The sequence below is a fragment of the Panulirus ornatus genome, chromosome 63 (assembly GCF_036320965.1).
Source record: "Panulirus ornatus isolate Po-2019 chromosome 63, ASM3632096v1, whole genome shotgun sequence".
NCBI lineage: Eukaryota > Metazoa > Arthropoda > Malacostraca > Decapoda > Palinuridae > Panulirus > Panulirus ornatus.
In genome coordinates this window covers 22,973,697-22,986,129 of record NC_092286.1, presented here as the reverse complement: position 1 = coordinate 22,986,129, position 12,433 = coordinate 22,973,697, and the positions used below count along the sequence as shown (strand labels likewise).

The following is a 12,433-nucleotide window of genomic DNA, read 5'->3' as shown; positions in this document are numbered from 1 at the left end:
TATGCACATTGTAGATAAGACACAGTTGGGCCCTGGACTCTTGAAGTGGTATGGGTTTCTGTAGGAGTGTATCTGTTGGACTGAACAGAGGAATGAGTGCTTGAGAGTTAGATTTGAGTGAGACAGAGATATCGTGTCCCTGAGAGTGTCTGATACCTTAGCTGAGAATATATGTAAAGAAGGAAATATGCAAAAGATATAGACAGTCATTATGTACATTAAGCAGATGATACTGCATCCATGGACAAGATGACAAAAAAGAAATAAAAATGGGGGTATCATGAGAAGAACCTGGAAGTGTTAGAAACTATAAGTAGACAGGTAAAGATGTGTGATATGGTCAGGTGGTGAAGAGTTGGAGTGTGTTCGTATTTACAGATGTCATAGTAATCTTCTTCATACTATCAATGACATCAACGTAAGGAAAATCATCTTTACAGTTAATTAGTTCATCCACATCATCAATGTTGTGTTCAGTTTTGGTCCACCCTACCATAAAAATAGACAGTGTCGGGTTGCTGCTACGATGCTTCCTTCCCGGACTGAGAAACAAATCCTACGAGGTTAAACGTTTCGAATCCATTTAGCCTAGAAAAGTGAAGGTTAAGAGGTGATCCAATACAAGTATTCGAAAAGATCAAAAGCTTTGATCATCTTGATCTATCAAGTTACCCAAGACTTGATTGTCTGATTTTACTCAAACGTACAAACTCCTGGGCTAATAAAAAGAATTAACCTAGAATGAGGCGAAGTACATTTTCTTTAACAGGATTGTTAACATATGGAACAATTTGCTATTTAAGAGTGTTTGAAAGCAGGGCTATACGTAGGTTTCAGAACAGACTTGGTAAATACTTCAGAACAAATCCACGACTTTCATTATTCGCGCCTCCATAGTCGAAGTGACAATTTGCAGGTATTTTTCCTGTGGAATCATATGTATGTTTTCTAACTTTCCCCACACTAATCTGTGAGTTGTTTCTGATATCTTCCTCTATCACAAACAGCCTCGAAAGGATCCAATGGTCTGTTGGTGTTTGAATCCCCTTGTATATAAAGTTAGCTAAGAGGGCGCTGCCAGGTATTCAAGTCGATGGAAGTCTGAGGTAAATTATGACCATGATACGTGTGGTATAATTTTTCAGACGGCACATTCAACCTACCATCACCCTGGGAATGAAACATATCTGTAGACTAACAGAATGTGTTAGAAGATGCCCTTAAACTGGAAACGAGGAGGATAGATAGATGGGGATGACAGTGTGATGGTAAGGTACCGAATAGGGAAAGGGGCAGTCTTGAAAGCAAAATCCTCCAAAAGTTTGAGCATATCAGAGAGATGGATGTATGTTGGTTAAGAATGTACGAGAACTTAGGGCAATCATGGAGAGAAACACAGTTACCTAGGGCGAGCAGAATAGAGGGGTATGTAGTTGTGAGGAGTGTAAAATTGGATGTGGACAGAAAGGGCTGCTAAAATGGAGACTTCTTTTGACTTTTTTTTAATGTATATATATGATACTTGGTAAGCTACAGCACACGGGAAATGTGTGGTTGTTTTCAGCAGCTGACTGGCAGTGATTTCATGTAAAATTAATAAGTGCTTTCCTCAAAAACCTGCTTTTGACTGATGATAGAGTCTCAAAGAACATAAATATACGCCATACATATTCCTACGAGTCCACGGGGAAACGAGACACGATAAGTTCCCAAGTGCACTTTCGTGTAATAATCACATCATCAGGGGAGACCTGAAATATAACACTCAGTTGATATACAACGAAGAGACGTAGCTAGGACGCCATTTGGAAAACAAAGTCACTACTCTTTCTTTGCACATTTCTGCTGATATCAAGTCTAAACATTTATTTTTGCCATATGCGGAGTCAAGTTTGGACCATATTCTCACTCCTCATTTACCAGACACTCATGCTATGCTGAATCCACAGGGGTAGTACACCTCCATGGGTATAGAGTCCAGAGCACCAGCATTGGTGGGAAGAAACATGCCTTTGAACTCCTGCCTCCAGAACCCAAGTTTAGACACTTCTACTTCTACTCGGAATCTGACAGTGACAAAAAAAGGTTAGTTCTTCTTCCTGGTGTCTGAAGTGATGTGCTAAAGCAACAGACGCACACCTATCCGGTGTCAGAATGAGATAACCCTGTAGATGTTTTCGCATGATATTAATTATGTCTTTTTAATCATATTGTGGATTTTCCTGTCTGAAGTTCGCTTCCATCGGTTGAATAACCGACATGTGTAGTTCAAGTTTCTTATGATATTATTATTATTATTTTATCATACTTGGTCGCCGTTTCACGCTCCAGCGAGGTAGCGCCAGGAGACAGACGAAGAACAACACATCCACTCATATATACACACACACACACATATATATATATATATATATATATATATATATATATATATATATATATATATATATATACACACGTAAACGCACATACATGGTTATATACATACATATACATACACATATATACACATATCAACATATACATACATACGCATACACAGACATGTACATATTCATACTTGCTTGCCTTCATCCATTCTCGGCGCCACCCCTCCCCACAGGAAACAACATCGCCACCACCTACGTCAACGACGTAGCGCCAGGAAACAAACAAAAAGGTCCACATTCTTTCACACTCAGTCTCTAGCTGTCATTTGTAGTGCGCCGAAACCACAGCTCCCTAGCTACATCCAAGCCCCACCTTTCCATGGTTTACCTCAGACATTTCACATGCCCTGAGTATACGTCGACACCGGTATACCCCAGCGTTCCAATTCACTCTGTTCCGTGGATGCCTTTCATCATCCTGCATGTTCAGTCCCTGATCACTCAAAATCTTTTTCACTCCATCCTTCCACCTCCAATTTGGTCTCCAGCTTCTCCTTGTTCCCTTCACCTCTGACACATATATCTTCTTTGTCATCCTTTCCTCACTCATTCTCTCCATATGTCCGAACCATTTCACCACACTCTCTTCTGCTTTCTCAAGCACACTCTTTTTATTACCACACATCTCTCTTACCTGTTCATTACTTACTCGATCAAACCACCTCACACATTTTATTTCCAACACATCCACCGTCCTCCGCATAATGCTATCTATATCCCATGCCTCGCAACCATATATCATTGTTGAAGCTATGCCCATTTTTGCTGTACGAGATAACATTCTCTCTACATATTCTTCATCACTCTCAGAACCTTCGCCCCCTCTCCCACCCTATGACAATTCCACTTCCATGGTTTCATTTGCTGCTAAGTCCACTTCCAGATATCTAAAACACTTCACTTCCTCCAATTTTTCTCCATTCACACTTACATCCCAAATTACTTGTCCCTCAACCCTGCTGAACCTAATAATTACCTCGCTTTTACTCATTTACTCTCAACTTTCTCCTTTCACACTTTTCCAAACTCGGTTACCAATTTATGCAGTTTCTCACTCGAATTATACACCAGTGCTGTATCATCGGCGAACAACAACCGACTCACTTCCCAGGCTCTCTAATACCCAACAGACTGCATACTCTCTCCCTTCTGAAACTCTTATTTACCTCCCTAACCAACCCATCCATAAACAAATTGAATAACCATGGGGACATCACACACCCTTACTACAGACAGACCTTCACTGGGAACTAATCACTCTCCTCTCTTCCTACTCATACACATGCCTTACATCCTTGATAAAAACTTCTCACTGCTTCTAGCACCTTACCTCCCGCATCATATACTCTTAAGACCTTCCAAAAAGCATCTCTATCAACCCTGTCATATGCCTTCTCCAGATCCGTAAATGCTACACACAAATCCATCTGTTTACTTAGCATTTCTCACACACATTCTTCAAAGCAAACACCTGATCCACGCATCCTCTACCACTTCTGAAACCACACTGCTCCTCCCCAATCCGATATTGTGTATATACCTCCACTCTCTCAATCAATACCCTCTCATACAATTTTCCAGAAATACTCAACAAACTTATGCCTCCATAGTTTGAACACTCGCCTTTATCCGCTTTGCCTTTGTACAATGGCACTATACATGAATTCCGCCAGTTCTCAGGCACTCCACCATAATCCATACATACACTGAATACCCTTACCAACTAATCAACAACACAGTCACCCCCTTTCTAAATATATTCAACAGCAATACCATCCAAACCCACCGCCTTGCCGGATTTTATCTTCTGCAAGGTTTTCACCATCTCTTCTCTCTTCACCAAACCATTCTCCCATACATACTCAATTTGCACACCACCCTGACCAAAACACCCTACATCTGCCACTCTATCATCAGACACGTAGGGCAGACCTTTAAAATAATCACTCCATCTCCTCAGTTCATCACTATCTGTTATCACTTCCCCCCTTCACTGATGTTTCCATTTGTTCTCTTTTCTTACACACATTAGTTACCTCCTTCCAAAACACCATTTTATTCTCCCTCAAGTTTAATGATACTCTCACGCCAACTCTCATTCGCCCTCTTTTCAACCCTTGTACCTTCCTCTTGACCTACCGCTGCTTTCTTTTATGTATCTCCCAATCATTTGCACTCCTTCCTTGTAAGTATCGTCCAAACCCGTCTTTCTTTTTCATTAACGACTTTACTTCTTCTTCCCACCATTCACAATCCTTTCTAATCTGCCCATCTCCCACCTTTCTCATGTAACATGCATCTTTTGCACATGCCTGCACTGCTTCCCTGAATATCCCATTCCTCACCCACTTCCCTTCCGTCATTTGTTCTCACCTTTTGCCATTCTATACTCAATCTCTCCTGGTACTTCCTCACACAAAATTCCTTTCCATGCTCACTTACTCTCACTACTCTCTTCTCCCCAATATTCTCTTCTTTTTTTTGCAAACCTCTACAAATGTTCACCTTCGCCTCCACAAGAAAGTGATCTAGCTGCCCCTCTCTGCACATTAACATCCAAAAGTCTCTTTTTTACACAAATCCACAAGCTCTTCACCATTTCCATTCAGAATGCTGAATACCCCATGTACACCAATTATATCCTCAACTGCCACATTACTCACCTTTGCATTTAAATCATCCATCACTATAACCCGGTCTCGTGCATCAAAACTGCTGACACACTCACTCAGCTGCTCCCAAAATACTTGCCTCTCATGATCTTTTCCTCTCATGACCACATGTATAAGCACCATCCACTTTCAGTTTTACCCACATCAATATAGAATTTACTTCCTTACGCTTCATATCACACACTCCCACAGCTCCTGCTTCAGGAGTATAATACTCCTTCCTTAGCTCTTGTCCTCTCACCAACCCCTGACTTTACTTCCAAGACTTTTCAAGACTATTCTTCCCCTTTACCCTTGAGCATCATTTCATGCAGAGCCAAAACATCCAGGTTTCTTTCCTTAAACATACTACCTATCTCTCCTTTCTTCTAATCTTGGTTACATCCACACACATTCAGACACCCTAATCTGAGCCTTCGAAGAGGATAAGCAATCCCCACCTGACTCCTATTTCCTCTTTTAGAAATTGAAATACAAGAAGGGGAGGGTTTCAAGCCCCCGCTCTCGCCCCCTTTAGTCTCCTTTTATGACATGCGGGAATGCATGGGGAGTATTCTTTCTCCCCTATCTAAACAAAGACTAAAGCCTAAAAATCTGGATTTAGTGTACAAATATATCATTTTTCTATTACTTAAAAGACTAACTGTTGACCCATACGCTGTGATTAGGTCATTTACACCAGCAATCTATTTTTTTGGTCACTGTAGCTGGGCTGTGCATAATACTAACATAAATGAATGTAACGACATCCCACTTATAATAACCAGACACGACAGCCCATATTCTTTTCCACACCTATGTGGAGATGGCAAGGAAGCTTCTGCAGTATATGCACTCTCACGTTCTGTAACAATCTGAGAAGCTGTGACACCCTTCCAAGATGATGAATATTATCGATGAAAGCTCTCTGAAGACATTTGCTTTTATGACAATCAGACATCCAAAACTACCATACTGTCTCACTGTGTGTGCCTATAAGGACTTGGAAAACATGACATGCTTGATAGCAGAGTTGTAGATGATAGAGGATTTTTTTCATAATTACCCCACAAACAATTTCTTTGAAAGAGTCCTAGTGTTACCTTAGACCTTTCTCAAGGTTCCTGCAGCCTAAGGCTGAAAGAGTCCTAGTGTTACCTAAGACCTTTCTCAAGGTTCCTGCAGCCTAAGGCTGAAAGAGTCCTAGTGTTACCTAAGACCTTTCTGAAGGTTCCTGCTGCCTAAGGCTGAAAGAGTCCTAGTGTTACCTAAGACCTTTCTGAAGGTTCCTGCAGCTTAAGGCTGAAAGAGTCCTAGTGTTACCTAAGACCTTTCTCAAGGTACCTGCAGCCTAAGGCATCACTACTTTCAGTAACAGGGAAATGTAGACTCTTTTGGAGTGAGAGGCTCTTTAACTTTTTACTCACAGTGTAACCTCAAGCAGGTAGAGTCTGGTAACGCCTGAATAACACAAAAAACAGCATTTAACCAGGTTGAGTTGCATATCATCTATTCTGAAAATTACTTTATTAAACAAAAAAATTATGAATGTATCATATAGAATTTTTGAGGGAACCTGCACAATTAATGTTTTTTTTTTTTTTTTTATACTTTGTCGCTGTCTCCCGCGTTTGCGAGGTAGCGCAAGGAAACAGACGAAAGAAATGGCCCAACCCCCCCCCCCCCATACACATGTATATACATACGTCCACACACGCAAATATACATACCTACACAGCTTTCCATGGTTTACCCCAGACGCTTCACATGCCTTGATTCAATCCACTGACAGCACGTCAACCCCGGTATACCACATCGCTCCAATTCACTCTATTCCTTGCCCTCCTTTCACCCTCCTGCATGTTCAGGCCCCGATCACACAAAATCTTTTTCACTCCATCTTTCCACCTCCAATTTGGTCTCCCTCTTCTCCTCGTTCCCTCCACCTCCGACACATATATCCTCTTGGTCAATCTTTCCTCACTCATTCTCTCCATGTGCCCAAACCACTTCAAAACACCCTCTTCTGCTCTCTCAACCACGCTCTTTTTATTTCCACACATCTCTCTTACCCTTACGTTACTCACTCGATCAAACCACCTCACACCACACATTGTCCTCAAACATCTCATTTCCAGCACATCCATCCTCCTGCGCACAACTCTATCCATAGCCCACGCCTCGCAACCATACAACATTGTTGGAACCACTATTCCTTCAAACATACCCATTTTTGCTTTCCGAGATAATGTTCTCGACTTCCACACATTCTTCAAGGCCCCCAGAATTTTCGACCCCTCCCCCACCCTATGATCCACTTCCGCTTCCATGGTTCCATCCGCTGCCAGATCCACTCCCAGATATCTAAAACACTTCACTTCCTCCAGTTTTTCTCCATTCAAACTCACCTCCCAATTGACTTGACCCTCAACCCTACTGTACCTAATAACCTTGCTCTTATTCACATTTACTCTTAACTTTCTTCTTCCACACACTTTACCAAACTCAGTCACCAGCTTCTGCAGTTTCTCACATGAATCAGCCACCAGCGCTGTATCATCAGCGAACAACAACTGACTCACTTCCCAAGCTCTCTCGTCCCCAACAGACTTCATACTTGCCCCTCTTTCCAAAACTCTTGCATTTACCTCCCTAACAACCCCATCCATAAACAAATTAAACAACCATGGAGACATCACACACCCCTGCCGCAAACCTACATTCACTGAGAACCAATCACTTTCCTCTCTTCCTACACGTACACATGCCTTACATCCTCGATAAAAACTTTTCACTGTTTCTAACAACTTTCCTCCCACACCATATATTCTTAATACCTTCCACAGAGCATCTCTATCAACTCTATCATATGCCTTCTCCAGATCCATAAATGCTACATACAAATCCATTTGCTTTTCTAAGTATTTCTCACATACATTCTTCAAAGCAAACACCTGATCCACACATCCTCTACCACTTCTGAAACCACACTGCTCTTCCCCAATCTGATGCTCTGGTAATCTGATGCTCTGTACAATTAATGTACAGTGGATATTAAGACTCCAGCAGTGAAATTGCCATAACTACAGCATGGGAGGTGTTATGTTGTTCATAAGATTTCATACGATTTGTTTCATTATTTTGACTATTCCTTCTATCTGTTGCAGGTGGTTGGCAGCCTTGGAATACTCCATAGACAGATGGATCAAAGTAGGCTGACTCAAGTTTCCTAGTAGCAGAGAGAATTGGAATGTGTTTAAGTCAAAAAGTTTTGAGTCTTTGAAATAACCTGAAAGTGACTTTGAATTTTATGCCTCTAAGGCTGCTTGCTGACAGTGTGGTCAGGCAAAGACATGACTTATGATTCATGTTTTATACAGTTTTGTAAAAATGTGATACAGAGTATGAAGGAAAAGTCAATCAAAGATTATTATGTGGAAACGGCTTGCTCTGGATATTTTACAATGGATTTCCGCACTCAATCAAACAGTCGAAAAAATACTGTAAATTCTTAAACCTACATTTAAGGCTCAAAGTTTCCAGTGTTATTACATCAATCAGCAATACAAGAGATAGTTATAAATATAGAAGAGGATAGCAAAAAAAAAAAATGCTTGGTGTATTTTTCTTAACAGAGACAATACTATGTACTTACTGTTTAAGTTTGGTAAAATATTTTTTTGTTTAGAATACTGCCATAGGTTAGTGCTGAGGGTTGTTCATTACAGATTCAGTAGATCCTGAATGACCAAGATGTGACAACAAAAAAAAAATTGTAAATTGTATAAATATGTTGAGTGAACTTTCACATCTTATTCAGAGTTACCCTTATCATAATATTTTGTCATGTGTCAGCAGAATGCAGGGGATCATGGCGTAGATAGGTGATATGGTACAGTACATATATATATCCATCTTCACAGCAGCAGGCTGATGCAAGAGGGTTTTGATTTTCAAAAGAACTGAAGTCATTGATTATGTACAATAACAGGAGCTCATATTTTTTTTATGCTTAGTTTTGCAAATTATCATTCACTTATGAATCAACATAAACCTTTAAAAAATCTCATTAGAATTATATATATAAATTTTTGTACCATAGTATTGATAACTGAAGTTATCCACTCCTGAGTTGTTGAAGTTACATTCATTTAGATTTTATAAACCTATTTAAATACTTTCAAAACAAAGGTTTTACCCTTATCCTTCTCCATATCCTGTTTAAGGAAGCAGGTGTTTACATGGCTACTATGCATAGTTTTTTGCAGTTAATGTCCACCTGTGGATAATTGACTGTCATATAATGTACAGAAAGTGCATTTTATATCTAATACACAGGAATGTGTATGCCTTGAGTACTCTGCGCACAAACACGATGTGAAATCAAGGAGCACTGAATGACACTTTTGCATGTATATTTTATCAGTCTGGTGATGAATGTTATTAGCATTATCATGAGCACTTCAAAGAAAATATTCTAGTCTTCTCTATTCACCTTAAGAAATAGCTCCAGTATTTTCTAAAATCAGTGTATATGAATTTACATAAAGGAATGCAAAGTGCCCTTCATGGGCTTAAGAAAAGATTTATGGCCAAATATAAATCAGTTTTGATAATATCTTTCCATGTAATGAATAAAAAGATATTCTGTTAACTTGTTTATCATATCATTTATTAGAATTCAATGAATATTGATTGCATTATAAGAGTTGTGATGAGTTTTCTTTAAGGGTATTCTTTTGGAGCACTTACTTGAGTTCATCAAAATTTGAAAAATTGAGGAAAATTCATAACTGCATTCCTAATTCGTTTACTGTATCATTTGTAAGGATTCACTGGGGTAATCTATAACAAGTCTTGTTTCAAGGAATCTCTCTTGCATCATCATTGGGTTTTGAATTTTTCTTTTCAGCTATATATATATATTTTATGAGCACTCACTGAGTTCATTAAAACTTGAAAAATTAACAAAAATCAAGGTAAGTTCATTTACAATCCACCCATCATAATTTCATTCCCATATATTTTATCAGTCACATATTGGAATATTACTCCAAAATGAAGTTTTGTTCATAATTGAATCACCATTAGCAGAATACTGCTTTGCCTTCTCATCAATTCATTTTTGTTGACCACTATCTTTTGAAATGGAAATCCTTGTCCAAACAAGGCTCTCATCGTCTGACTATGCAGTAGTTACTTAAAATTGGTCAAGAGGAAGGCCTATTACTGTATATCATGATGTATATTGTAAAAACACGATAATCTATAGCATTTTGAAACACTGGTTATATGAGCTGCAAAACTTGGAAAGCTACTCTAATCAGGGCAACAACCATACCTGAATTTATGGAGGCATATCACAATCCATATATCCTCAAATCACATGTTACAGTGAAATATCCAGTGTACAATACTTTTATATTTCAAATGAGTGATAGTTTCTAACTATTTTGTCATATATGGTCATAATAAAAGAAAATGGATTGAATGATTTTGCACATACAAAAACAGCAGTGACTGTATTTTTCATCCTCTTTATCTGTCAAGACAGTTTTGGTAGTGTACCTCCAGTATCTCTTTTTCAGAGGCATTCAGTATTACGTCAAAGTATTTCTATGATAATCATTTAGGAATATAAATTTTGCACACTTCTGGATTTTGGAGCTTTATCATGCATATTCTCATTCATAGGTACTTACAAATGAATACAACATTGATATTTTATATAAATGCAAGGCATTTAAATTCAGCATAGATAATCATTATCGCACATTAAATTTCTACAGTCTCAAATACAATTATCATATAAAAGGTTGAACATGACATATTGGACGAAACTGGTGTATAGGTGATTATACAGAGTACTCCTTGCTAAATAATGTATATACAAACCAATTGTTCCTTAATGTGGTACCTCTTTAACATTAAGAATAATGTAATTAAGAAAAGTGCTAGCTCTACCATAGCATTGGTATGTAAAATAAAAAGACATCATTGATGAATGATGTAAATTTCGTCCAAAATGTAAAAAAAAAAAAAATCATGTTTTTTGTAATCTATTTTGTCTTTTGCCTCTTGTTCATCATCTTACTTTATCTATTCCCTGACTTTTGGTAATTAATATATTACTCAAATATCAAAGGCATACTAAATAGGCAGCTCTCCTAGTATAACACGTCAAACAATCAGTGATTGTGAGTCTTGACATATACAGTATTTAATTTTTGTACTCCCATTAGTCAATAATCTGTAGCGACACCTAGATTACTATCGCTGATGTTACAAATGTTCTATTTTCTAGTCACACTACCACTTTGTGCAATTTTTAAGAAGAGATTTGTGCCAAATCTTGTATATTAGTGACCAAAGTATCAGATATGAAACTTGGGGATTTCACAGTTCGTGGCCTGTGTTCTGGGATAGTGTAAATTGTATCATAATAAGAACGATGAGTTTCACTACCTTTGCCATCGGAAAATGAGCCTTGTAAAATCAATGAGGTTTGTATTTGGTATTCTAGTCTTTTTACTCATCTGACACTCATGAATGGTTGAGTAATTGTGTAATTGTTCTGTGTGCTGTTTTCTATCATGATGACTGTAATATAGTTTAGATAAGAGAAAGAATATGTTTGTTTGAGCCAATAAAATGTGGACCAGATATAATCAGTATCATTTATTAGTGTAATCAATAGTAACACTGGAAACACTTTTTTTGTGAGCATGTACAGTATATGTTAATAGTATACTTAAAGCAGCACTTGAAATTTGTTTTTAATGATTTGAGTATGGAAAAAATATTTTTAGACTTCCAAAAATACTCATATCTAAAATTGTGTACATAATCAGCTGACTGGGTTCTTATCAGAATATGTTTGAACCTACCCTTTAAAGGAATGTAAAAGGCATTTGTTTGCAACATCACAGTTGGTCTCCAATATTATGCATCTGTTTAATTACAGACAATGAAGAAATAGATAAAACCTGTGTTACTGACCTTAGATGTTTAGCATTTTCCTGCCTTGGCAGAGACTGTTTAAGCTAATAGAAAAATTTATAAGAATGGGAACTATGATAAGCTGAGTAACTTATTCAGAAATAGACTGGGAGATGCAGTCCCAAAAATTTGGAGCTTAGCACTGTTCCAATATCAGCAGTGCAGAAAGTAAAGACAATGCTAATTCAAAAAAATAATGGTTCAAAGTTGGACATCAGAAGGCAAAAGAAAACATATAGGATAAGACAGAAAAATATGATAAGATGCAAGAAGGCAAGAAATGAGCACAGTCAGATAAGAAAGAAGAAACACATCATATGTGAAAAAATACTTTCAAAAAACAAATACCTGAAT

The 12,433-nt window shown here is 38.1% G+C and overlaps 1 protein-coding gene across 1 annotated transcript in view; it reads left to right on the top strand.

Moving 5' to 3' along the window:
* Positions 1–12,065, top strand: part of LOC139745986 (uncharacterized) — a 318,309-nt gene extending 306,244 nt beyond the window's left edge. The window contains exons 20-21 of the mRNA XM_071656747.1: positions 1,950–2,085; positions 8,248–12,065. Coding sequence (XP_071512848.1) covers positions 1,950–2,085; positions 8,248–8,299 — 188 coding nt within the window. The 3' untranslated portion in view covers positions 8,300–12,065. The remainder of the gene's footprint in view (positions 1–1,949; positions 2,086–8,247) is intronic.
* Positions 12,066–12,433: the final 368 nt, after the last annotated feature.